Genomic DNA, 27,981 nt, shown 5'->3' with positions numbered 1-27,981 from the left:
ACTTATGCCTCAGCCCCCCTAAAAAATATGTGATTAACCTTTAAAACATATGAAACTGGCGGCAGGCTTCGCCCCGTTTTTCAGTCTGTCTCTCCAATCCGCAGCGGCTCTAAGCAGAGCGCAGCGCACGTCAGAAGCAGAGGTGTGTGTGTGTGTGTGTGTGTGTGTGTGTGTGTGTGTGTGTGTGTGTGTGTGTAAATCTGAGCGTCATTGGTCTGTCACTGCTCGTCGATGTCAAAATATTTGATAAAACCAATCAAATCAGAGAAGGCGGGCTTTATGGTCACACAGAAACTGCTGAGGCTAAGCGTAAATTTTTAGCAGCGCAACTCGACGTCAAGTAGGCTACTAAGATAATTATATGCTGCTAAACTAAACATTCATGTTTGACAGCTGCTGCTTTAAGTCAGAAATGTTAATCAAAAGAAAAAAATATTTAGGCAAATGAATAAACTTGTTGTGTCTAATTTTTTGACATTTTTAACAGGAAATATGCCTATGTGATTCATAATGTAGGCCTAATTAACGAACAAGAAATATGAACAAAGCCATTTTCATCAGATTAGGCATAAGATTATTAATGAATGTGTATATATTGTAAATTAATATAATTCTATTTGTAACATTCAGTAAATAATAAAAAATAAAAAACTCAGCTTTTTCAGCCTGTATTGGGCATAAGATTAGTAATGAATGTGTTCATATTGTGATTTTAATCAACTTAAAACTTTGATAAATAGTAAATTAAGTAAATAGATTATTTGAGATAAGAAAGACAAATAATCTACTGCCCAGTGACATGGTTTTCAAGCTATTGTTATCAATTTTTTTGGCCTTCAGAGCATCTTGAAATGCTCATATGTAGATCATAGAAATCAAAATTTTCTCGGGGGACCATGTTAGAACCCCCTAACATTTGGGATCTTGGTGATTATAAACCTGCCTACATTATTGGGTATGATTAATATGCATGTACAGTATGGCCATGCAGTAAGGTATTAATATTTGCTTTATAAGGTATGATAAACAGCCAATATCTTAGGGGTATGCATGTTTGTAAGCTATTAATTAATAGCGCAATTTGGACCCTAAACTAAATAGTGTAACCATTTTTTCTACAGGCCTACCTCACTGGGGGCTGAGCCCCCCTAAAATGAAAATCATAGAAACGCCCCTGGTGTACGCCCCCCTTTAGATGTTTACTACTCCATGTTTGTAGTTTTTAATGCTTTTTATCCGCATTTGTAGTTCTAATCGAATCCTCGTCCAACTTGCAATGGGTTGTGGGTAATATCATCCGCACTTCTAATTCTGGTAAACCATCGGGGTATCTTTGGAATACTCTTTTCAACATACTACGATTTGGGACATACTAATTCTATTTTCGAATATTATTTAGTATGGCTAGTATGCGAATTGGGACGCAGGGTTATATAATTGTCATGTTTTATTATGAAACACCTTGTTTTTAACAATGTTACTCCATAAGCTTAGCATGTAAGTGCATAGTTGCCAACACAAGTTTTGAAAACAGGTGTGCTGCCTCATATGTTTGCAGAAACCATGATCCATTTATTCAGGACTCTCTGATGAATAGAAAGTTCAAAAGAACAGCAGAAAATTCAATATTTTGTAACATCACTAATGTCTTTACAGTTACTTTTGATCAATTTAACACATCCCTACCATAAAGCAATTCTTACTGACCCCAATTTTTTGAATGGTAGAAACAATATAAACTACCTTTTTTTTTTTTACAACTTTACAATTTCAACATACAGCATATTGTATGAAGTGTGTTGCTTATGTCTAAAGCTTGACTTTTAACCTCCATTTCATCCCAAAAGCACTGCAGGGTATTTCTAGCTGCCAAAACATGTTGTTATTAGGGCCGTCAAGCAATAATTTTTTTATCTAATTAATTACACAATGTGGCGATTAAGTAATCTAGCTAAATGCAAATTAATCACACACCAAATTTGACTGAAGATAATGTAAAGTAATTATTTCTGTTAAATGAGAAAAGCATCAAATAGACATTAGAAAAAGTAACTTTAGAAAGAAATGCACACACACACACACACACACACACACACACACACAGACACAGACACAGACACAGACACGTTTGTTTTTGTGAAATGTGGGGACATTCCAGAGGTGTAATGGATTTTATACCATACAAACCGTATTTTCTATCCCCCTACACTGCCCCTGCCCCTAAACCTACCCATCACAGGAAACATTCTGCATTTTTACTTTCTCAAAAAACCTCATCCTGTATGATTTATAAGCATTTTTAAAAGTGGGGACATGGCCAATGTCCTCATATTTCACCCTCTTCTTGTAATACCTATGTCATACCCATGTCATTATACACATTTGTGTCCTGATATTTCTCACACACACACACACACACACACACACACACACACACACACACACACACGTCTATTTATATGGTTTATGAGGACACAAATTTGTATAACTACATGGGTATTACACTGGTATTACACCATAAATGTGGTTTATGAGGACATTTCAAATGTCCTCATATTTCAAATAGCTTTAAAAACATACTAAATTATGTTTTGTTTTTTTGAGAAAGTAAAAATGCAGAATGTTTCCTGTGATGGGTAGGTTTAGGGGCAGGGGCAGCGTAGGGGGATAGAAAATACGGTTTGTACGGTATAAAAACCATTACGCCTATGGAGAGTCCCTGTAAACCACATAGACCAACATATGTGTGTGTGTGTGTGTGTGTGTGTGTGTGTGTGTGTGTGTGTGTGTGTGTGTGTGTGTGTGTGTGTGTGTGTGTGTGTATGATACTCTAAATAAGACACTACACTCTTATTTTGGGTTGTTTCAACTCAAATTTTGGTCAAATATGGACAAACTCACCTATTGGGTTATAATGAAAATGAAACTTTTATTTTCATTACATTTTTAAACGTTTAACCCAGCGGATGGGTTTGTCCATATTTGATCCAAATTTGAGTTGAAACAACCTAGCATTTTTAAAGTGTAAAATTGCCAGTAGCTGATGGTAAATAACAATGACGCAATGAATGAGTCATTGAATAATTGGTTAACCTGATTGATTTGTTCAAAACACAGATTCATTCAGAAACTAAACACAGCTGCGTTTGCACAACATGCACAACAGTTCTGCTCTGGCCTCACAGGTAATATTTTCATTGGTAAAACTGAGCAAAAACAGACAAGATTTTGTCTAAAATAAAACACAATATTAACTTCTTATTTATGAACCATTGTATAAAATCAATATCATATTTGCACTAGTGCCATTTTGGGACAAAAACAGTACTTGTGTGATATTGCACTCGTTATTTGTGTGATATCAATAATTATATCACGATATTAAAAAAACTCAAACAGGGGCATTTTTGCCCTGATATTTACATTTAACGGTCATCAATTAACTCTATGAAATGTAAGATAGGTCGGTCTAGGACGAGGGGGGATACATTAATAATTTTAACACAATTTCCCCCCATAGTTCAATTAAATGAACCCGTTAAATCGACAGCCCTAGTTCTTATAAAAACAAATCAACAAATCTGCTCCGCGGCAGGAGGTCTTGTTGGGTGGCTGGCCCTGATAAACACGCTGTGGTCGGCCCTGCCCGCTGCTCACTCACCCTCAGGCGACTCCTCCTGGACATATGTTCCTGTCAGATACCGGTGAACTAATGCCGACTTCCCACTGGACAGGTTTCCCACGATGCCCTGCATGGAGAAACAGACATTATTCAGGCTGTATATGAGCAGCAAACAGCAGTGTTTGGGTGTATAATGCAGAATAGCAAACAACAAATGATCGTCTAGAAGATAATCAGGGAGATTCGTTTCAGGATATGAAATAACTAATAAAACGCACAGATGCTGCAAATCAATTTTTAAATCCAAAGCATCACTAAGGAAATTTACTTCTCAATGAGACTGAGAATGAAAGAGACCATCCCTTTGTTCATGAGACTAACCAAATGGGCCCAAAACACAATAATCAGTTTTAATAACTATTCACTACCAACAGATGGAGAACATCTGTTCTGCTTTCAGGACTTCCCTCTAGGGATGCGCGATATACCGGTACTGGAAAAATACCGGTATATATTTTATTTAAAACGGTACGATATCATGATTTGGCACATTTCGGTATATGCTGCTGTTCCGAAGTTCACCGCTAGATGGCAGCGCGCTACCCAAACTGAGCCGAAACAACCCGCAAATGTGACAACAACATAGACGAACAAAATGGATAAAGCAGTTGAATCTCACTCAAGATGCCCAAAACGAATTAATAAAGAGAGGAGTAGAAGTGACATTTGTAATGACTTTGCTTATAAAACTGATGAAGAACCATCAAACCTAGCCAAGAAGCATCTGTCACTATCCTGACTTTAAGACTTCTGAAGAGATCGACAGGTCAGTGATCATTCAAACCATCTCATTTAGACATTTATTTTCTTTTAACACTGATCAACGCACACACATAGCCTAACATAAGATCAAATATCACAATCTCCAGCGTTCGTTTCAACCAATGACATTTAGATCTCATTATATTTGCACGCATACTATTGCACTGTTTACATTCGCGTTAGACACCGCCGACTGTGTTTATGTGAATACTCACTAAAGATGGACATTTGTACATAATTCTGTGTATTTGACTGTTTAAGGAAACTTAATGTGTAATGTGCGAGCGTGACTAAGTGACAGGCGTGTGTGTGTGTGTGTGTGTGTGTGTGTGTGTGTGTGTGTGTGTTGTATGAGCTCATATCTCCTGTAACTGTTATTACGAAATGCTAAAAAATCTCTTGCGTGTTCAAATGATTTCCGTTCTCCATCCCGAGACGAGCGTGAAATGTTGAATCGGATTATGCAGATTGCTTTAGTGTAGTGCGATGTCTTTTGAAACCAGAAGCAATTTGCTAATTTTGAGAGATTTTTGCTGAAATTATTTCTCACAAGAAAGTTTTCAAATGACTGATTTGATGTGATAAGCTTTGCTGATTAATTTACTAATAAACATTTGTGGTAATTTCCCACTTTATAAATTCAAAACTTGCATAATTGTTCTCATTCGCGTGCAATATACCCGCGCTAATATCAGACCTTGTGGTATCGATTTAATATCGGTACTTCGGTATTAGATTGTGGTACCGTACCGAAGCCAAAATTGTGGTATCGAGCCATCCCTACTTCCCTCTAAACGAGTCGAAATCCTTTCTGTCATCAAACAACCCCTCAACCATGGAGAAGGCAACTTTCAGGAGTTTCCTCAAACTTGACGCAAGCGTTCCGCCTGTCAGTCCACGGGAAGACGGCACAAATAGATGATAATTCCCTCCCAGCTGCAGAAGGATAGCTTTACAAACATGAGGACAGATACACCTGTCGTTCTCCTCAAACACTGGAGATGAAGGACTTCCTATAACAAATATTGAAGTGGATTGACGAGGTGAGCACTGATAAAGAGCTTAAACTGATAACAAAGCCAGCATGGAATCTACTTTTCACATAATTCTGCAGATCAAATCCCTTCACAAAGATGTAGTACAGCCCTGAATCCTCTCCCAGGCCATGGGAGAAGACTTCACTTTCAGTACATCAAACCATTCTGTCACAAGTCTAGTTGTGTGTATTGGTGCATTATCATGCTGATAACGGCACCTTGTTCTGTGTACAATATTTGAACCATTAGGTGCACATGGTAGGGCTGGTTGGTATATTGACTGTACAATATACCGATATATAGATATATTAAGAGACGGAATGAGGCAATACCGTACATATCGATATACAGCAGATTGAACGCTGATGCAGGAAAAGTGCATGATACAATTTGTCCTCAACATGACGCTTTATATTAAAGGTTTTTAAATAACTGGATATATTAACGTTACATATAGTTAACCCGTATAGTTTAAAGCAGCTTGCCCTGTCAGACGCTCTGAGAGAGCTAGTGCTGACAGACGGATAAATATTTGCGGTGTTTGAAATTCGGTTCAGTGCTTACTTACACTTCACAGGTATATTCTCCATCTGAAAACCTTAAAAAATCCTGCAAATATGTCCATTTTGCTGTCAGGAGAGGTCGAGCCTTCTAAAAGTAAATATCTGCTAAACTTCAGGCTTCCGTGAACGAGCGCCGCCGCGTGCATGCGCGGCAAACACACGGAGCGCAATTGTGACTTAAATATACATTTTTCTAAAAATATTTATTGTTGGACAAAAAATGTGTCAAATGGGGAATTTTAGGCCTACACGTAAGTATTTTTTAATGAAAGTGACCATTATAACGGGGTAGTGTATAGGCTATATGCTTTTGTTTTTATTTTCATTTTTATTTTATGGAATTTAAAAACAAAATTATATATTTTTTTTAGATTGTAAACCCCCAATTTGCACATATATATTGCATAGCCTACATAATATTCACTGTATTTGTTTATAGCCTTCAGTATCAGCTGGGCAGGATGTGAACGTTTTTTAGTTTTTTTATACAGATTTTTTCCCCATCCAAATAGAAAATACCGGGATATATACTGTGCATCGTCATTCAACCAAAAATACAGAGATATGATGGTTCGGTAGTCCTTGGCAGTAACGGGCCCATCAAGCACAGTAAGGAATGCCATGATATTGCAGTCCAAATCCATCACTGATCCACCCTCGTGGAACAGTCTGGGCGTTAAGCCTCTTCAGGGCTTTTCCACACCATAACTCACTCAGACGTGGAAAAGACAGTACAGGTGGACACATAAGAGAACAATGCTTGTACAACAGGAGAGTCAAGGTCTGCATTTAGTTCTGGGCAGCATTGGTTTTGAGTTTTTTGTATACAATCCAGGTTAGTATCTAGACATCCCTTTTTTCCGACAGCTTTCTCTTGCATTGACATACTCCTGTTGGATGTGGTTCGACCTACCTGGAGCTATGCTAACATTATCCTGGATACCTAGCTCTCCACAAGACTCACTGTCCTGGTCACTCTTTTGAACTCTGGTATCTAAGTTTCCATTTATGTTGTGTGGATTGCAATATTTTATGTGAAGCTGTGCTATTGCTCTGCCAACACAACCTTCACACTCATGCTCTGACAGATGGAATGTAAAATCAGTGAAGACTGGCCATAGACAAGATAGATATAGGCCATTGACAACAAGGTCAACAACATATCGTGCATCACTAGAACCAACTCGACCTTCAAAAGCAGACCGAATACTGCATTCCTCATGGAAATGGAAAAACTCAGTCCATTCTTTTCCCAAAACAAAACTCCAAACATCCTCCTCTTCCATCATTTAAACACCTCATATTGAACACTGTTTGGGTTCATCAGAGGGTGGTGTGTGTTGTTAACAAGGTTCAGACAGTAACGATCCTCCTCTGTAATAAAGCAGTGTGTTACCCAAGTGGCCACTACAGTCATCAAGGATAGAAACTTCATTAGGAGAATATTGGATGTAAAAACTTCATCATGTTGCCTCATAATAAGCTGTTAGAATGAGGCTTTTTTAATGCGATAATGATCATGGAAATCATTCTTCCATGAAGTTTGTGATTTGTGCAGCTGCATGTTTATTTTTGTAACATTAAAATGATCCGTATAAAGTGCAGCGGTGTGAAGTAACCAATTACAAATACTCATGTTATATGTAACTGTTATTAAAAATTGGGCACTTTTACTTTTCCTTGAGGACATTTTAAGTGAAGTAACTACTTTTACCCTGCTATTTTCCCTCCATTTGTGGTCATTACATGCTTTTGAATTTCATTTTTATCCATCAACGTTTATTGGATAGAAATAATCTTTCCTCCCTGATAAAGTGTCAAAAATTGATTCCAGTCATATTTTGACAGTGACGTTGTGTATGAAGTATCAGTGAATTTTCTGAGTGGTGGCTCTTCTGAGGGAAGATCAGCAGAATGAGTGACACTCCAGACTGTCTCAAGCAGAAATATCACAGAGAGTGACATACAGCAGCATCAGGATTTACTGTTCCGCACAATGGTAAGAGCTAAAATGACATGGTAAAGGTTGAGAAGATCACTCACCACTTTGAGCTCTGGTACTGATCGACTCAATGTCCATTCCTGACTGTTAACGAAGGAATCTGGAAAGAAACAGATAGAGCATTTTAGTAATGGAATATTGCATTCATTTCACTCAAACTCGACAGACACTGCACGTTATAGTTTGTATACAAATAACAATCCTTTATGTCATCAATCAGGAATATTTATGGATGCTTCTTGGATGATTCTTTATATATTTAAGCTGATAACCGACATGTTGGCCGATAAATCGAAATAAATCAATTTTTTTTAATACTTTTTAAAGCCTGACTACAAAAACAAAAGTCTCACCATTAAAGCCATGTCCCAAACACACAATTATGATGTTCTCATTATATGACAAACTTTTGCTAAACATTGCTCTTATCTGTATTTAAACTAAAAAAAGTAAAAAAAAGTTATTCCAATCATTTTTCAAGCAATTTAAAGCCACCATGGCAAACAGTGTGTATCTGAAGTGTCTCAGCAGAAGGAAACAATATATAATTTATCTGCTTTAATATAATAATAAAATAATACATTTTATTTGTAATGCACTTTATGTTAAACAAAATCTTAAAGTGCTACAGAATAAAAACAATCAACAACAATAAATAAATAAGTAACAATTCAATCGAAAGCGCTGCTAAAAAGGTGGGCTTTAAGACCACGCTTAAAAGGATCTAAATATATTGAAATAAATATAAATATATATATTTAAATGTATCTGCCAAGTTTTCTTATCAGGCTGATAACGATAACATTAAAAATGAAAATATATCAGCTAATACAAATATGCTGGCTGATATATTGTGAATCCTTAGGAATATTACTGATGAATTCATCAATTTATCAACAATCATAAAGACAGACACATGTCCCTCTTGGTCCTCCATAACACGACACCTTTAAACAGAGCACCTACTGTAAAGTAAAAGTATGTCATTCATTCCCTCATGCAGAAGATAAGAGGCTTAGTTGCTACTAATAATCACGTTTGCCATATTTGCTACATGGACTGACAACAGCGAAAAGACGAGTCTTAATGGCCCAGCGAAATCCTGCCCATTTCTGTGCCACACACACTATCTGTTGTGCAGTGATTACATCATCACAGCGGGTACATGGGCAGCCTTGTTTAAAGCACCACAGAGGTTTGTGGCACTGCATTGTTCGGGTCATTTTTCACTCCACTGCTCTTGTCCAATCTAATAAAAATTTCTATTCAAAGCACCAGGGAAGAGAAAAAAAAATCTCTTTGTGGATTCAGGGAACAGTGAGAATAATACCCAAAGAAAGGGACCCATTTGTGAGTGAAAAATTCTATGCTTAGTACCAAAAGAAGTCTGAATAATTTTTTTGTGAGATGTGAGAACATGGTGTGCTAAGTGTAACACTGCAAGTCACCAGGTGTTTCCTTCCGTCCTTCATTTAAACTTGATGTCTCACCCTCCCTTTGCACTCAACAAACTGCTAAAGTGACTCAGATGAGATTCTTCCTGCTGCGCTCGGCAACCTGCCCTGATTAAACCAGGCGTTTTCAACTTCCATCCTCGCTCTCACACACAGATTTGAGGAAAAGTGGACCTGAGCCAACAGGCAAACACATCTGAACATGACAACCACACCCCGCAATCCCACAGGACAGCATATTACCACTTTTTCCCAATGATGTTTCGAGGTACAACCAGTCAAAACAAATCAAAGTAATAAGACTTCACATGTCAGCTAAAGATCTAAACTCAGTGAGGCAGCTAGGTATCGGGTAAATATTGCGGCATTTTGGAGCGACAGATATGAATTTGTCACTAACATTAAACCCCATTGCAGTAAAAAGGCATCAAACTGATGTCGCACTTCAGAATTTTAATCTGATGCTTTTCCTTCTGAAGGGTGAACTGCAAGCAAAGCGCTTTTCGTGTCATATGGGAGCAGAGGCGAACTTTAGTGTTATCAAGCTCAAGAAAATGTGAATTTTAAGAGGGCAAAGTCATCGCAATCACATGGGAGAACATTTCAAAATTGCACTGGATTCTATTTCAAGCCCAGAGGGACAGAGATGCATGGAAATCCATAGGCTTTATTAAGCCTGTTTTGGAAAATGCAGAGCATTTTATTAAATCAGTGGTTAGAATGCATGTCCAGAATTGTCCGCACATTTACAAAATAAAGGAAACACTTTGTGCCTTTATACACATAAAAAAAGAAAAAAAAGTTACTTAAATTAAGTACAATCAACTTGCTTAAATTACACTAAACTGACTTAAAAAAATAAGTTGAATCTTGTATAAAAATGTTGAAAATTGCTTTTACTTATTTTGATGAGTTTACATGAGCAATGTAAAAATATATATTGTCATAACTTAATGATCATATCATTCTCTCAAGCTCCCCATGATGCAATTTTCTAGCTTTGAACCATCTGAAGTGACCTCACACCATTTGACCTAACCTGCTATTGACACCCAGCCGTCACGACCCCAAGGCCAACAAGTCATCTGTATTCCAGCTGAGAAGACCTGTAAGGAGAGTCTGGCACTTTGTATGCAGGTGAGGGAAGGTAAAGCCTTCCAGGCTTAAAATACAAAGAACTCACAGCTACAGAAAACAGTCAAGATCCAGGATCGACCTGCTCGTCAAAAACTACCAGGGCATGTCGCGACAGGTACACATAATCTGCACACCTAAGCTTTGGTCCAAAAAGCTCTCAAGTTCAGCAAACACACCTACATTCCGGCTGTCAGTCAACTTTTGCAAAAGAAAGGTCAGCCGGGGAGTTTGGGAAGGATAGTTTCCTTAGTAACCAATGAAAATAAACTCAAGCAGATGCCAAGGGTGTAAACGGCCCTTAATTTGTTATCTCCTTTGGGCGAGTGACTAATGGTACTGCCTAAAAACAAGTCCTGTAAGACATATGTGAGAGCTTGTTGTGCTAAAGCGAGCGTTCCCAGATATACTTAAGAAGGTTATGTGAGTAGATTGTTACGATAAATGCAAGTCCATTGATTTGGATGATGGCCAAATAAAAGGCCATGTCACTTTTAATGTCCAAATACATTTCAAATGAAACCCAATATAAAAAAGAAAACAAAAACATAAGAAAAACCACATGTAACAAAACAAAAAGCATGCCCAAACCATGATGCCTCTGAAGCTGATCTAGTTGAAACTAGATGGTAAATACAGTGCTAAAATGGTTTGAATTTAGACAGACATCTAATCTATGCTTAATATTAAATGCAAATTAAGGGCCTTGGATTGAAAGCTCTTCCCTAAGGTTTTTATTTTTAATAAAAACATTGAATTGTCATTGTTTTTGAAAGGTTAATAGATGTGCTTCTAGATTTATGGATATTTATGGATAATCTCAGCATCGCTGGTTCCATCCATTTTAATGTGACTGCGTTAATAAATTAGTCCAATTAAACTGATGAATCAACAAAGCTGAATAGAAGTCTCAAAACTCATAACATTATATAATTTTGTGTGTGTGGGTGTGTGTAGCCAGACAAATAATATATTTGTGCATTTTGTAAACCTCCATTACCATGAATTAAATCTGGCTGGATCTTTCTCTCTTCTATCCAACTTTCCATTCTTTTATTTGTTAACATTTGATGGGTTTCATGACACTTCAACATGAGCCTGTCAACAATGCCCTAACTGTTCCACTACGCAATGAGTGCTCAAAACATCACAAGGTGTGCTGCCAATAGCGTCATTTTCCATCCTGAAACATGTTCTCATAATTCAAACATAAGGACAGCTGTATTTCAACAGATGTGCTAGCATCTCTCCGCTGACATTTCAGTCATCTTGCATTTGCAGATGCTTCATTTAGATTATATATAGCAACCCAGAAGCCTTTAACAGCTAAAGATTTCATGCTGCATATGAAAGTCAAGACTTTAACAAAAGAAGTAATTTGTGTTAACATTATGCAATGCTGCATGAATACTTATTACAAATATTTACGTGTAATCAAACTGCCACAGGCGAAGCAAATACATTTTTTAATCATCTTGCAGAGGAGCAGGGGTGACATAAGGTTAAGAGTCTAGTCCTGTGTACATCTACTTTGTCACACTCTCAGTAACCTAATCCCCTTTCAAAAATCACAGCGTAAAGCTCTGCAACTGCACTATTTGTTTTCACTACCTTTTAGATGATGCATGAGCTGCAGGCAAAAGAACGAACAGACACAGAATGAAAACATGTTTAAAATATCATGAGGACTGTTGTCTACATGCCGGGTTATGTTTTAACCTTCAGAACTGTGGAAGCAAAAACAAACCCCAACGAACTTCAAACCCAAATGGATGGAGTACTATTACTTTTGGAAAACGTAATATGATCCCATTCTTAGAGTAGAGCTTAGGAGGGTTCTGATAGTAAAACAGCATCATTAAATTATCCTCTCTCTTTATTCATCTACATCATCCATCCTTGACTTATTCCTGCAGTCTATTTGATTACCTTGATAGCGTTAATGATTAAACAAGATTTGATGGATGCTTTTTTGCTTTCTAATTCAATTGCAGTGCAGACTTACACTAGAAGAAAACTCCTCTTGGAGCCAATTAACAGCTCAAGCACACACACTCCAACAGAGCCAAAGCACCACAGTGAATAATGCATTTAACCTCTTATTATGCATGTTGGTGCTGCTCAAGCCAGACCTTCAATATCGTTTTAATATTTAATCAATTTGCCCTGCTCTCTAAGGCTACATCCAGGCACTCAGTCTGTCCTCTTCAGACAAAAAGCAGCACATTTTTCTGCGCAGACTGGGATGTGGAATGAAATTATGCATTTTACACTACTTACCTTGACCTTTGCGGAAACCACTGCCAGCTAGAGTCTCTATAGCAACAGAATCTGTCTTTTTATTTCTCACAGAGGGATGGCTGCCAACTGCTTGGCTTTCAGTGCACAGCTCAGATTTGTTGCTGGACAACGGGTCCTTCCTCTTAAAACGATTAGCTAATAGCTGCCAAAAACTAGTCTCTGGTTGCAATTGTTTGGTGGGCTTGGTTAGTTTGGCAGGACGGAGAGGAACCTCCAAGACTGCTACTTTGCCACGAGTTTGGTACTGTATGTACTGTGTGGCCCCTTGGTCCTCGTCTTGCTCACAAGCTGGCGTTAACGTCCTGCCAGTAAGGTAGGAGAACGGACGAGTAGTTTGCATAGAATTTGCCCCAATACTTGCAGTGCGTCTCCATTCAGTTTGGTCATCTTGCTCAAGTTGAATACGATTTCGCCTCATCCTGAGACTCAAGCTCCTCCGCAGGGATCCGAATGTTCTCTTTTGTCCTTCCTCCTTGTTGTGTTCCTTTAACCTTGTTGAAGTTTGTGTCACTGCGACTTCCTTTCCAGTTGCCTGTCGACCGAACCATCTCCATCGGAAACCCGGACGAGGCAAACTACCGGTGTCAGTGGAAGCGTAGCTTGCAAGCTCATCCCGGGATCCAGTTCGCTCTTTATTGAGCTCAAGAACAGTCATGCTAACAGGCCGTGGTTTGATCTTGCTTTTAGAAGTCCGATGGATTAGTGGCTCTTCAAGTGAATATGGAAGTAGGCTGACAGATGGCGGCATGTCTGGTTTTAGACCGTCTATGGCACGCAACTCGGCACGTCTTGTCCGCTGGACCACATCTGGGTAACCTTGCTTATTGGGGGTAGAGGTAGGCAGAAGAGCGTTGCTATAGTTGGTAGTTGCCAACATGCAAACACTGCGGGGTCTGGTAGATCTGTCTCGGTTGCCGGTTGTGGTTTGGAGTCTCCTTTTGTCATCTGGGAAGACAAACATACTCACCACCCTTCTGCTGCCCAGGAGCCGAAGCCCATGTGCAGGCCTTCGTAAGACCGCCACATGAGTTTCTGTTGCATTCTCCAATGATATATCATTAAAATTAAGTTCCTTAATGGGAATGTGGCAAACATCAGCAGATGCGTCTTTCGTCCAAGCTTTCTCTCCCCCAGTCAAATCGAAGTCTTCCGCAGAGGCTTGTTGCACACAGCTCTCCTGGAAGAAAGAAGGTAACCGGTCCGTCCTCATTCCTAGTACTTCCCCTTTCCTCCACCCCCCGTTCCCTGTGCTTCTCAGGTAAAGCCACCAGTTGAGCTTCCCAGCTGCACTCCTCCTCTGCCCCAGGCTCTCTCTGCGTTCCTCCCTCCGATCCGCCTCTTGTCTTCCGCTGTCGTTGTCCTCCTCTCCCACGTCGTTCTTAACAACTCCCAGCTCAGCTTCTACCCTCCTCTCAGCCCCTTTAGAAGGTGCAAGAGTCTGCAGCTCCTCCTGGAGTCCCATTCTGGAAAACTACAACTTCATATATAGTTTTACCAACTTGGTCTTGGTGAGGAGATGTGATGTACCCTTTAGAAATCACATTTTCTATCACGGACACACATCCGCAAGCTTGTTCTCGGCAACTTAAGCACTCTCTCTTTAACACAGCCACACTCTGAGTCTTTCACCTCCAGGCCACATTCCAAAAGCAAGAATAATCCCTCACCTTTGACTTGTGAGTGACGGAGACAGAATTAAGGGGGAAAAAAACTTCAAACAAGCCCCAGCATGACCTCACTGCAAATTTTACCTTGCAGGGGATTATGGAGGGGAAAAACACTCTATGAAAACACAAACCTGTGCGCATTCGAGCGATAAATACAGCCACAGATTAAGAAGTCTTTGGTCTTCTCCTACTGTCAAAAACAGGTCTGTGCAACCCTGCTGTCAGCAGTGTAGGCAAATTCCTTAATGTTCCGGTTCTTGGCATGAGCAAGAGGGGTCTGTTTGAACTTCAAGCTGCTCCCACATGTCCCAAGGATAACAGCAAAACAAAAAGCAGAATAATTTGTCTCCTTAAAGCGAAGGCATTGCAATGGCACCTGTAGAGAAATCCCTGTGGGAGTTACTGCTGTGACTGAAGATTAAAACGTAGGGTGCCTGATGCTTGGGGCAGCGAGTATCTTCGGCACAGTTACCAACATTTGCACCATCCTAAAAAGCATCCAAATTAAAGGCCATTTTGTAGAGCTTCCCTTACTTAGAGCCTCCCTCAATCATTCTTTCTCTGGTTCCCTCATTCCTGCCCTCCCTTCCTAAACTGCCCTCCCTCACAACTGCATTTCCTCATCCAAATGAACAAGAAAGAAATTGGCAAACAAAACTGGGGAGCTCATTGCATGGGGGGAGGATGAATTGCCAAACAATTGCCCAGTTTTCTCATGCACAGTTTTGCCTATGCTAAAGTAAGGACAAAGCTTTCATACCACCTATGCAAACTCCAGGAGCACTGAATAAGAATTATGTACAATGAAAATAAAATGATTTCCCAGTAGGGCTAAATGTGTATGCAAAAGCTGTCTCCACAACGAAAATACAAATACAACAGTTCAAAGTGTCTACCCCATAAACAATATTTCAGCTTTCCTATTGAGATTGCTTGCTAGGACTCTGTATAACATGAATATTGGTTCCTAACATGGTAAATCTGGCTGGTCATCAGTCATACTAGTAAAAGCCATCTGAATTAGGACACCTAGGGAGCAGATTTCAGTCGTTGTGCTTGTAAAGAGCACCCACAAGTGGTTTCAATGGAAACTACCCCACCAGTCCAGTTAAACTCCACTGCCAAGAGGGAAAAAACATTAGACTGATTCAGAGGCTCACTTGATGACATTCCTGTGGTGCAAAGGAATTTATGGTAAGCAATATTTCAGTTGGACTATAGTAACGTCGGCTGTCATTAGATTTTATTTATGAAAATATCAGCAACAAATGAAACAGACTTCTAAAAGATGCAAAACAATACAGCAGCTCTCTTTTCCCTTTTTCTTCTTTCTATCTTCCTTACTTTGATTATTTTCTGTCCTTCCAGTATTTCTTTTTTCTCTTTCTTTAATTTCTTCCATCCTTTCCATATTTCATTTTCACCTTCTCTCACTTTTTTCCCCATTCTCATTACCCTCTCCTATTTTTTATTTTCATATTTTCTTCATTACTTCTTTCCTTTACTACTTTTATTTCTTTCTACACTTCTCCTTTAAATTCTTCCCATCCTTAATCATGTCTAATTCCTTCCTTCCTTCCTTCCTTCCTTCCTTCCTTCCTTCCTTCCTTCCTTCCTTCCTTCCTTCCTTCCTTCCTTCCTTCCTTCCTTCCTTCCTTCCTTCCTTCCTTCCTTCCTTCCTTCCTTCCTTCCTTCCTTCCTTCCTTCCTTCCTTCCATTGAGATAACCAGTCAAAATATCCAGACAGTCATTACTCTAATCCAGTTTACTCCTTTATGAACCCAGAAAGCAATTTAATTTCACCGTCTCTGTTAGCCATAGACCCGATATAGTCCGGGTATGAGTAACCACTTCTAGCTTAAATATATTCTTGAATTTGGTTACGTGTCGTTTTTGCCAAAATAACTTGCAAGATGAATGGTTTTCCATCATGTAAGCAATAGTCATTTGGTTTCATTTCATTGAAATGTTCATGTTCTAAAAGTCTATTCTTTGGCTATGGTTAGATGTCTATAAAACGTTCACTAACCAAGCCAAATGTTGCCTCGTTTTAGCCTAGATGTCCGGGCTGTGTTTGGGCGGCTATTAGACGTCATGTCCGACATCATGCAAGTACAAGTGCAGAGAACACAACAGAAGCCACTGGCTGCTGATCCTAGACTAGTCTTTGCTTTAAGTCTTTTAAGAAAAACCACAAGTCTTTTGAACATAAACCCTTTGATTTTGAGCTACCACCCACTCAGAGTAAAGTCTTTGATCGATTTCTGATTTGTATAACCTAATTATTTCAATTACATGGACATATCCGAGAACATAATTGCTTATAGCTTAACCTTAAAGCCATATTTAGCAAACAAATTGTTTCCATTTCCAAATTGATGTCCTATCTGCTTTTCTTAAGAACTCTTAAGCTATGCTATAGTTATTTAAAATTCAACGTATCAGTCAAAAAAACATCATACACTTTTCATTAATCACAAAAATAGCTACACATATCACACGTGAAACACCTTCATTCTTACAACCTTCACCGCTGATGGACAATAATGTGAAAATTATAAATAAACAGCAAAGAAACAAGTACAAATATCTATCGTTAAATATAAATACTATTTTCCAACAAAAGGCTAAACAGACAACACAAAGATGTGGATGTTTGATATTTGCAATTCCCCTTTTTTAACACCCCCTAAAATAAACTATATCAGATCTCAATTTTGGATGTCTTTTAAAAGAAACCGTTCAGCCATTTAATAAATCAAAAGACATTTAAAGCAAGCACTTGAAAAGCCAAAAAAACCGAACATGAATCAGTCCCTGTGTTGATCAGATGGAAGTTAACACCTGTATGAATGAAACCTTTGAAGACGTATTTATTACCTGCGTCTACAGCGTAAGGGTTCGTCACCCCCGTAACCTCCACTGAGATCAAACGGTTCTCGTCGCCACACTGCAGATGGTTAGGTCTTGGCCGTCTTTTCACTCCAAAACACATCATCATGATGACTTCTCCAAACTACAGGGATATCCTTTCACCAGAGACATTATCAGAGACATTAAAACCAACTAAAACCAAGTCCAGGGTCCGAGTAATCTTTGATGTTGCGTTAAGACCATTCTTTAGGCGAGACGGCGATATTCTACTGCTTTTGACAGATTGAATAACGTCATGCTGAGTTCATGAGCTTGGCTTTGTCAAATATCAAAAAATGTCTCAGCGAGAGGGAGGAGGTGTCAGACAGGTACAGGAAACATGTCTAACCTCTGTAATCCCTCATGAGAAGGAGGAGGGGACCACGGTCTCCCTGGCTAACCTGAAGCAGGATTAGTCTAATCCTTAACCAATAGGAAGTCACTGGTGCATTATCCGTCCCTCCATACCGGTACGATCACGCACACACCGAAATGCTATCGTGTCCCTCTCTGTTTTGGAGTAAAGCACGGTTGTCCCCTTCAAAACTAGTTTAACTTATCTTGGTATCTGTGCAATGCTCTGACGCAAGACACCCCACTGATATTTCAAGTCCAACCACAACACTGTCTGTGATGAAACTTTCCACTTGTGTTAAAAGCCAGATTAAACAAACATAAGAGTTAAAAAAGTAGCGCTACAAAATGCAGAAAGCTCTTGTGTGTCAGAAATATGAATCACGGATCATAGCTAGGCATCAAAACGGTCCACTTCATGAACTATAACCAATATTCAACAAGTTGACTCATTACAGAAACGCACAGGGATGGCCAACACTTTCGGACCAAATTACGCACTACACATGCATTTACACACTACTTCCATCTAATGAAATGCATTTAATTGACGAGGTCCCATAGAAATGAGAGCGCATAGAGACCATATCGACTCAACATCTCATTACATTTTCATTAAAAACCGCCGTGCTATCGGCGGTACCGTCTGCGAAGCTAAATGAATACAAATACTGATGGATGAGAGGAAAAAAAAACACATTTTGCCCTTGCGAGGTGGGCAAGCAAAGACAGAGTATTAGACACGCCTTTCATTTAAACCGATTTAATTATGCAGACCATCAGAAAGTGTGTTTCCAATGCTTTTTTCACCCTCAGGGCGCACCTTTATTATGCCGAACCCTTTGGAAATTGGCCTGCCAGTTTAATTAAAACAGAAAAACTGATTACGTTGTGGCAATTAGGCCTCTCTTGTCTTTTATTTTAAACACTTTTAATAGAGCAAGAAAGTGACGCAAGTGGCATTCCAATCCCTCGTCTTTTTTTGCAGAAAACTGTGTTATTACCTCCGAATTGTCTAGCATCTTTAATTTGCATGCAGTTGGGTGATATTGCCAATGTTCACTTTAATTCAATTCTGGGAATCGTTTCTAAGACATACTTTTAAATAAATGAGTCCAATTTTGCTCTTTTCTTTTCATCAAAGGTTTTTGATCAGTAAGATTTTTAATGTCCCTTATGCTCACCATGGCTGCATATTTTATTTAAAAAAAAATAAAAAAAATAAGTAATCGTGAAATATTATTAAAATGTAAAAGTACAGTTTTCTATTTTAATATATTTTCAAATGTAATTTATTCCTGTGATCAAAGCTGTATTTTCAGCATCATTATTCCTCGTCGTCTTCAGTGTCACATGATCCTTCAGAAATAATTCTGATATGATGATATGATGCTCAAGAAACTTATGATTATTATCAATGGTCAAAACTGTGATGTAAAACACTTTTTTCAGAATTCTTTGATTAATAGAAAGTTTGATCAAAAATGCAGTAAAAACAGTAATATTGAGAAATGTTTTTACAATTTAAAAAAATACGTGTTGTGCTACTTAATGTTTTTTGTGGGAACCATAACAATTTTTTTGAGAATTATTTAATACATAGAAAGTTAAAAAAAAAATTACTTTTTTTTTTTACACTTTTGATCAAATTAACACATTCTTCCTGAATTTAAGTGCTAAAATCTGACCTCAAACTTTATTATTTTCATTTATTATTATTATATTTTTATGTATTTTATAGACTAAAATGATTAAATAATTATTTCTTTAGTCAAAAATCATCAGTAAAGTTTTATTTTAGTTCTTACAGGCATGTTAATCCTACTTCTGATGAAAAGAAAACACTTCTTAAACCATTTCAGAGATAAAAAAACACCATCAATGAATATTTTAAAATATTACCCAACTTAATTAACATGTCAGCGTCTCTTATTATCTACTATTTGTTAAAACACTTTTCTTTTAACCTGTAAGCTTTTGCATATGTCTGTGGTACCTAAATCAATTAAACGTAAGCCTTGAGCACATATTAAATCTGATTCTAATCATACACAAGTTATGTCCATAAGCATATACACCAGTAGGGGGCAGTATGTCTTCTCTCACAGCAGACCACTGAACCTATTAGTTTGGTTCATAAATCAAGTCTAGCATCATTAAATCTTGATTTTGTCTGTATCAACAATAATATGTGTGCTTTCACATAGCTGCCTTTATATTTCACCCAATTATACGCTACTGATTTTGAATACTGACATTGTTGCTTGACATGCATTAACAAATCGTTCCCTAATTATGAGAAATTACAAAATAAGCTTTGTGTGCAACTTTAAGGAAGGAAACACACCTCCATCATCTGCAGATTTGGCTCCTGAGCTCATTATTAATGCTAATTAGGTTACGCAAGGTTATGTAATTTTCCAAGCTGCACTGCAGTCCAGGTCAAAAGCTGGGAGTCCCTGTGAGAACGTGATCATGTGGAAGAACACACGGCAGGTGAGGAGCGCTATGGTGCAGTACAGTCCTGTTACGTAAGATAAGATGCTCCCCGAGGAGCAGGAGCAAAGAACGAATCAAAGAATGTGTGCAGCATCCGCCGGGATGCAGATAGACAATTAATGCAGACTGAACTTTAATGAGGGTTCGTAATGAGTTGTGAACGCCTTTATACTCAAATAAAGTAAACCCAGAATGCTTTCAAATGAACAATAGAACTGCATCACTATAAAAACACACCATAAATGCCTTGCTTTCTAATTATGCATATGTTCAAGGTTTGGTTTACCGTGATACATAAATCGTTACAGTCAACATGAAAGCACAATTGCGCTCCGTTGCTTTATTAAAGGGATAGTTCAGCCAAAAATTAAAAAATCTGTCATCATTTACTCACCATCAAGATGTTCCAAACCTGTATGAGTTTCTTTTTTCTGCTGAACACAAAATAAGTTATTTTGAAGAATGTTTGTAGCCAAACAGTTCATGGATGCCATATTGACTGACTATATATATATATATATATATATATATATATATATATATATTCAATGTGGCCCAATATTTATTTTTCATTTTTAATTAAATTTTTGGGTGAACTATCCCTTTATTACTTGTTAATGGACAATTGATCAGCGTTATTTTTAATAATAAAATAAATATTTAAATAAAAAAGGTATAACTACATGGTAACAGGTCAAATGTTGCCCGTTAGAAAAAATTATTAATATTTCCACGGTTGTTATTACCCAAAACGAACACTATTTTTAAAAAAATTGTTGATTGAAATAAAGCTGAAATAATAGTAAAATAAAATAAAAAATAAATAAATAAAATTTTAACATTTGATATGTTGCTTTGGCAACCAACTGAAATACAATGAGTTTAAGCTGAGATACTTAAATTACTAAAACTGAAACAAAAATAAAACTAAATAGAAAAATAGTAAAAAGCTAATTAAAAAATGACAAAAGCAATAAGCAAACCTTAAACTAAAATTAAAATCAGAGCTAAAAATGTACAAATAAAAGCTATTTCAAAATAATAATTATGATACCATACAAAACATTACAACGATGCTCTTCACAATCCAATCAGTTCCTGATGGATAAAAAGTCCCGCCTTAAACTTTGGTTGATAACCATCCTGTGTGTATCACTTATAATGTATCATATAGTTGTCATAATGACAAATATGAAGGTAAAATGGAAGTGTGTATTTTCTGTATCAGTTTTTTATCATTTCCGAACTATTTCTGCCCCTGCCCTTCATCTTCCATTGTTCAGCCAAACAGAAAGTCCTGCCCACAAACCCACCTCATTGGCTGATCCAGGAGTTAAAGGGGTACTTCAGTGCTGGGAAGATGAATCTGTATTTAAACTGTGTCATCAATGCAGTAGAAATGTGAAAATATTTTTGAATTTGGTGATTTCTAGACTGAGAAAAGACAGAAAATTTATTTTTGTCTCATGGGGATGAAAGACTACAATTCCCAGAATGCTTCGCTGCCCTGTGAGGCCACTCCCAAAGCCACGCTACTGAATCACTGGGACTGGATCACATTCCCACCGCGTTCATTTTCATAAAATCAGTTTAGTTAGAGAAGACACTACAATTAAATACTGAACGTGTCTGTTCAATATAATGAGTGAGTCGCCGCGTGAGTGTCACAGCACTAACGCTGCAGGAGTCAGATTACATCCACCGTGATGAATGAGCTGATGAGCTCTCGTGATGACAGCTGAGGTAAACGCAACCACGCTCGCGGCATACATTCACAACGCGTTTTACGGTCATGCCTTTGGAAGCTTAACTTTAATAGAAATTAATTTGAGAAGTTAAAACACTTACATTGCTCAGCATAGCTCCGTTTACATGAATGCCTGAGCCGAGCTGAGCTGTGAGTGTGATCTCCATACCCCACGTGCGAGTTGAAAACATGTGGAAATAGCTCCTTCTGCTGGCTGTAGTCTTTAGCCTCTGGCCAAAAAATCCTCCAATGAAGCAAAATGACGATATTTGCATCATTGGATGATTTTTTTCCAGAAATAAAATGCATAAATCTCTTGTCTCAGGGGGATATGAGGAGGGGAACCACAATCATTTGAATATACTCCAGGGTTTCTAATGATACAAAGCCATATGCTAATCGCTGAAGTAACCCTTTAACAACAACACGTCAGACAAAGCACAAAGCTTTAGGAAGTCAACTTGCTTACTTATACTTTTCGTCAGCACTAAACGGGGATATTTAAACATAAAATTGCACACTTTAACTCTGACAGTAGCCTCCTGAAAAAGTGAGCAAATCCGCTTTTCCGGTCACTTCCTGGTCTGAATAGCGTCCTCCTGGCAGGGGTCCGGCAGCAGACGCATCATTCTGATGTGTCCTGGGTTCAGACACCAGATTTAGCCCCACTACTGTCAGCCTGCTATTTGGGCCACGCTGATGACTAGGTGTTGAACGGGTGACTAAAGTGCTGGAAGCGATGTTAATGGAATGGAATGACTCAGCGGAGGAGTGATCTCGCACACACACAAATGCAACGACGTCACGTTGCGAAAACCTTCCTCCTCATCGGTATTGAGAGGCAACATTAAGACCAGTTTCACTATGATCTCTTTACTATGTTAAAGCTGAAGAGTATCATTTTTTCAGGGTAGTATGATGATTTTCAACTAATGGCAGACTGCTCAGGAAACCTGTTGGAAATTATTTTTGTAACTGATTGGGTGACATTAATGCCCCAGAAATGATGCATTTCAGCTTTAAGTGAGTTTGTATTAAAGGGTACATCATACACACAGTGTCTGTCAATCTCATGTTAATCTTGAGCACCTATAGAGTAGTAATGCATCCATTATATCTCTGAAGAGTCTTTAGTTTGATCATATTTATATGAGACAGATACGCTGTACCGATTCTTTCTGAAAACAGCCGAACTTGAAGGTGTGCAGTGGGCGGAGCTAAAGAATCTCGAGCACACACACACACTTATAACTTTTGAATCACTGTACGTTGGTGTTGTTGACATTATAAGCACTTCCTTAAGCGCCGATTACCAACAAAAAAGGACATTTGATGCAGTTTTGACTCGTGACCGGGAGGAAACAAACACACTTACAGAACTCTGTTGCTGCTCCGGGAAAACAAACTGCATCCACTGTTTCCTTAATGCTGGGTTATTTAGGAAGCTGAACATCCTCACAAACAAACACACACTTCTTTAGTGGCATCGTTGATTTTGGTGTCTAAAAACAAAATGCTGCCGACAGCTCCCGTAACCCAAACAAAGCTTGTTGATGGCCGTGATCTTGCCCTCTCATATTTCCCATGAGAATCCAGTTCTTTAAAAGAGTAAATCATCAGAATGCATGAAATGGCATTAGACCCCCGCTTTAAATAAAGATACCTCCTAAAAATGCAAATGCAAAAACCGACAAGTTATGACTGAAAGCAAAAAGGGTGGCGCAATGTGCTTAATTAGTCATTAAATATGATTTATATAGAGCTATTGAATAAACTGCAGAGCTGTTGAATGTAGCATTTACTCAATTATCTAGTTAAAACTAGCCAAGTTTCCACTGCTAAAAATATTGATAATTTTAAGCTAAATGTATGAATTAGCTTACTGAAATATTTAAAGTTAAGAGCCATTTAAAATGTATAAGTATAAAATAAAAATCTGCAAGTTCTGCTTCCTTGTAAAAAAAACGAATGTAACCTGTTGCCTTTTTTTGAAAGGTAAAAAAAATCTAAAGTGTGATTTTAACGTAATATTAACACATCTTACCATAACATAAATCGCGGAAAATCACTGTGCGCTTTATTCTCCCATGGCATTTTTGAAGTACCTTACAGTACAAATCAAGTAGTATTTTACATGATTATAATAATCAGACAGTAGCTTATTCATGTGTCATGGTTCCTGAATGGTACTTCAAAGAATAATATGGCATATTATATTATTCTTTGAACTACATAGAATATGAGTAGTGTTATATTTTGATGGTATTCCAACAGGTTTTTACCAACAAGTACATTTGTAAGCCAGGATAGTTTGACTGTTTTGTGCAGGTATAAGGGTTAAAACGACACTACACAAACATCCCAGCTAAACTCTTCCTTCAGGCCATAACTGCTCCTCCTCGCCTCAATCACCATGACAATATGCATCAAAATGGCCGGCCGTTTCCTGGGGACCAAATAGAGAGTGTACCGGAATTTTAAGGACTTCCATTCAGCTATTTCTATGAATAAAAGCTAGTCAAATCTTCATAGGTAACGAGTAACAACCTTTAGCATGAGAAGAATGATGTCATCACATTTAGTTAAGCCACTAACAAAGTGGGCCAAAGTTAGTTCAAGTTTATCTGTCCTCTCCTCAATCGAACACAAACTCATATTTTGCTGGAGAAATGTTCAACCCTCGCCTTCAGCAGAGACGCAGTATTGTGTATATATATATATATATATACACACAATATATATATATATATATATATATATATATATATATATATATATATATATATATATATATATATATATATACACACACACACTCACCTAAAGGATTATTAGAAACACCTGTTCAATTACTCATTAATGCAATTATCTAATCAGCCAATCACAAGGCAGTTGCTTCAATGCATTTAGGGGTGTTGTCCTGGTCAAGACAATCTCCAAACTGAATGTCAGAATGGGAAAGAAAGGTGATTTAAGCAATTTTGAGCGAGGCATGGTTGTTGGTGACAGACGGGCCGGTCTGGGTATTTCACAATCTGCTCAGTTACTGGGATTTTCACACACAACCATTTCTAGGGTTTACAAAGAATGGTGTGAAAAGGGAAGAACATTCAGTATGCAGCAGTCCTGTGGGAGAAAATGTCTTGTTGATGCTAGAGGTCAGAGGAGAATGGGCCGACTGATTCAAGCTGATAGAAGAGCAACTTTGACTGACATAACCACTCGTTACAACCGAGGTATGCAGCAAAGCATTTGTGAAGCCACAACACACACAACCTTGAGGCGGATGGGCTACAACAGCAGAAGACCCCACCGGGTACCACTCATCAACACTACAAATAGGAAAAAGAGGCTACAATTTGCACAAGCTCACCAAAATTGGAAAGCTGAAGACTGGAAAAATGTTGCCTGGTCTGATGAGTCTCGATTTCTGTTGAGACATTCAGATGGTAGAGTCAGAATTTGGCGTAAACAGAATGAGAACATGGATCCATCATGCCTTGGTACCACTATGCAGACTGGTGGTGGTGGTGTAATGCTGTGGGGGATGTTTTCTTGGCACACTTTAGGCCCCTTAGTGCCAATTGAGCATTGTTTAAATGTCACTGCCTACCTGAGCATTGTTTCTGATCATGTCCATCCCTTTGTGACCACCATGTACCCATCCTCTGATGGCTTTTTCCAGCAGGATAATGCACCATGTCACAAAGCTCGAATCATTTCAAATTGGTTTCTTGAACATGACAATGAGTTCACTGAACTAAAATGGCCGCTACAGTCACCAGATCTCAACCCAATAGAGCATCTTTGGGATGTGGTGGAACGGGAGCTTCGTGCCCTGGACGTGCATCCCACAAATCTCCATCAACTGCAAGATGCTATCCTAAGAAATATGGGCCAACATTTCTAAAGAATGCTTTCAGCACCTTGTTGAATCAATGCCATGCAGAATTAAGGCAGTTCTGAAGGCAAAAGGGGGTCAGACACAGTATTAGTCTGGTGTTCCATCCATCCATATACTCTATACAAACAATAGCATGCATTTTGCTAAGAGAGATATCCAGAGAAGAAGGCACACACTAGTGATGTCGCAGTAGCGACGTGTGGCCTGTAGTAGAGAAGCGCTGCTTGCAGTAGTGGTCTTGAGAACGCGTGGGTGTCAAGCTTTTTAAAATGCAGCTGCTCCACCAACTTGCACACGTCACAATTCCTCTACTGCAGAGAAAATCATAGGTTTGAGCGTATCTGTAGGAGGTGGGGTAGAGAGAGAGGCATATTAGACGCGGCTCTCTCTCTCACTCTCTCATTTATACTCCAAAAGCACGCTCATGGAGTCACCTCACGTTTGTGTCAAAAAGAGACCTTACGAACACAGATTAAATGTCATTTTTCAGTAAGTGTAACATGTCAGAAACAAACCATTACAAAAGAGGACAACCAGGCACTCGAGAGAAGAAAGAATTCCCAAAGAGGGGTCAAAAGGTGTTAGAAAGATGTTTCTCTGACAGATCACCATTAGAGGAAAAGTTCACACAAAAACAATGCAACATTGTTAACACATTGTAGACACTGTTATTTTCTATATTTATGTATATTACACTACATAGCCTGGTTCATAGTGAGCATTTTCAGGTTTTTAAAAATACAGTTTTTCTTCATTTAATCATTTTCTGCAGCTATGCAGTCCCTATACGCAACAAACTGCGATACACTCTGTATTCTGACACCTTTCTATCAGAACCAGCATTAACTTCTTGAGCAATTTGAGCTCCAGTATCTCGTCTGTTTGACTGGACCACACTGGCCAGCCTTCACTCCCCACGTGCATCAATGAGCCTTGGCCGCCCATGACCCTGTGGCCGGTTCTCCACTGTTCCTTCCCTGGAGCACTTTTGATAGATACTGACCACTGCAGACCGGGAACACCCCACAAGAGCTGCAGTTTTGGAGATGCTCTGACCCAGTCGTCTAACCGTCACAATTTGGCCCTTGTCAAACTCGATCAAATCCGATCAAATCCTTATGTTTGCCCATTTTTCCTGCTTGTAACACATCAACTTTGAGGACAAAATTTTCACTTACCGCCTAATATATTCCACCCACTAACAGGTGGTGTGATGAAGAGATAATCAGTATTATTCACTTCACCTGTCATTGGACATAAGGTTATGCCTGATCGGTATGTGTGTGTATTTTGTGTGTATATATAGGGTAAATGACAGAATTTACTTTGTGTGTGTGTGTGTGTGTGTGTGTGTGTGTGTGTGTGTGTGTGTGTGTGTGTGTGTGTGTGTGTGTGTGTGTGTGTGTGTGTATGTATGTACACTATCCCTTTAAGTAGGAAGAGAGATACAAAGAGCGAGAGAAGGGAACTCTGGGAGTCCAGCCAGAGGATCAGGGAGGAGAGAGGAGAGAGCATTAGCAGGCGAGCGTGGGCTCACAGATCACTCTTCAATGCTCTTAAGATGCTGTAGGCTGCTCCACTGCTCCAATAAAAGCCCTCATAAACAGACTACACTAAATCACTGCCCTGCATCCACATATGACATGCCTCAAATCAAAAGGTCCTTCTTGAAATGACAAGTGCACAGATTTTTGGAAATGTCATAAATGCCACTGTACTTTGAAGGCACTCCACTGGTGTTGGTTATGGGCCACAGGAACAGAGAGAATAAATCAATGACAACTTTTAAATCAATACGCACACAAAATGTGTTCTGCACTGAAAAAACAGCAAGATGGTGTTTTTAATATTTCAATAAATACAATTTATTATTATGTGTATAATAAAATGTAATAAAAAATAAATATACAATAATATTATAATATAAAATTAATATAATATAATAAAACCACTGCAATCTTT

At 38.4% G+C, this 27,981-nt stretch overlaps 1 protein-coding gene across 3 annotated transcripts in view; it reads right to left on the bottom strand.

The window, feature by feature from the left end:
- The window catches only part of agap3 (ArfGAP with GTPase domain, ankyrin repeat and PH domain 3), a 214,401-nt gene that overhangs the window by 100,130 nt on the left and 86,290 nt on the right, over positions 1-27,981 (bottom strand). Inside the window, exons 1-3 of one of the 3 annotated variants that reach the window (XM_067435497.1) lie at positions 17,483-17,618; positions 8,088-8,146; positions 3,662-3,749 (exon numbers count right to left, since the gene is read on the bottom strand). In XM_067435497.1, the coding sequence (XP_067291598.1) occupies positions 3,662-3,749; positions 8,088-8,146; positions 17,483-17,603 (268 nt within the window). In that variant the 5' untranslated portion in view covers positions 17,604-17,618. Of the gene's footprint in view, positions 1-3,661; positions 3,750-8,087; positions 8,147-12,914; positions 14,418-17,482; positions 17,619-27,981 lie in introns of those variants that run through there. The other 2 variants (XM_067435495.1, XM_067435496.1) reach the window with 2 other exon arrangements.

The sequence above is a fragment of the Pseudorasbora parva genome, chromosome 24 (genome assembly GCF_024679245.1).
Source record: "Pseudorasbora parva isolate DD20220531a chromosome 24, ASM2467924v1, whole genome shotgun sequence".
In the NCBI taxonomy this organism is placed as follows: Eukaryota; Metazoa; Chordata; class Actinopteri; order Cypriniformes; family Gobionidae; genus Pseudorasbora; species Pseudorasbora parva.
The sequence above is the reverse complement of the archived record's forward strand: the minus strand, read 5'-3'. Positions and strand labels throughout refer to the sequence as shown.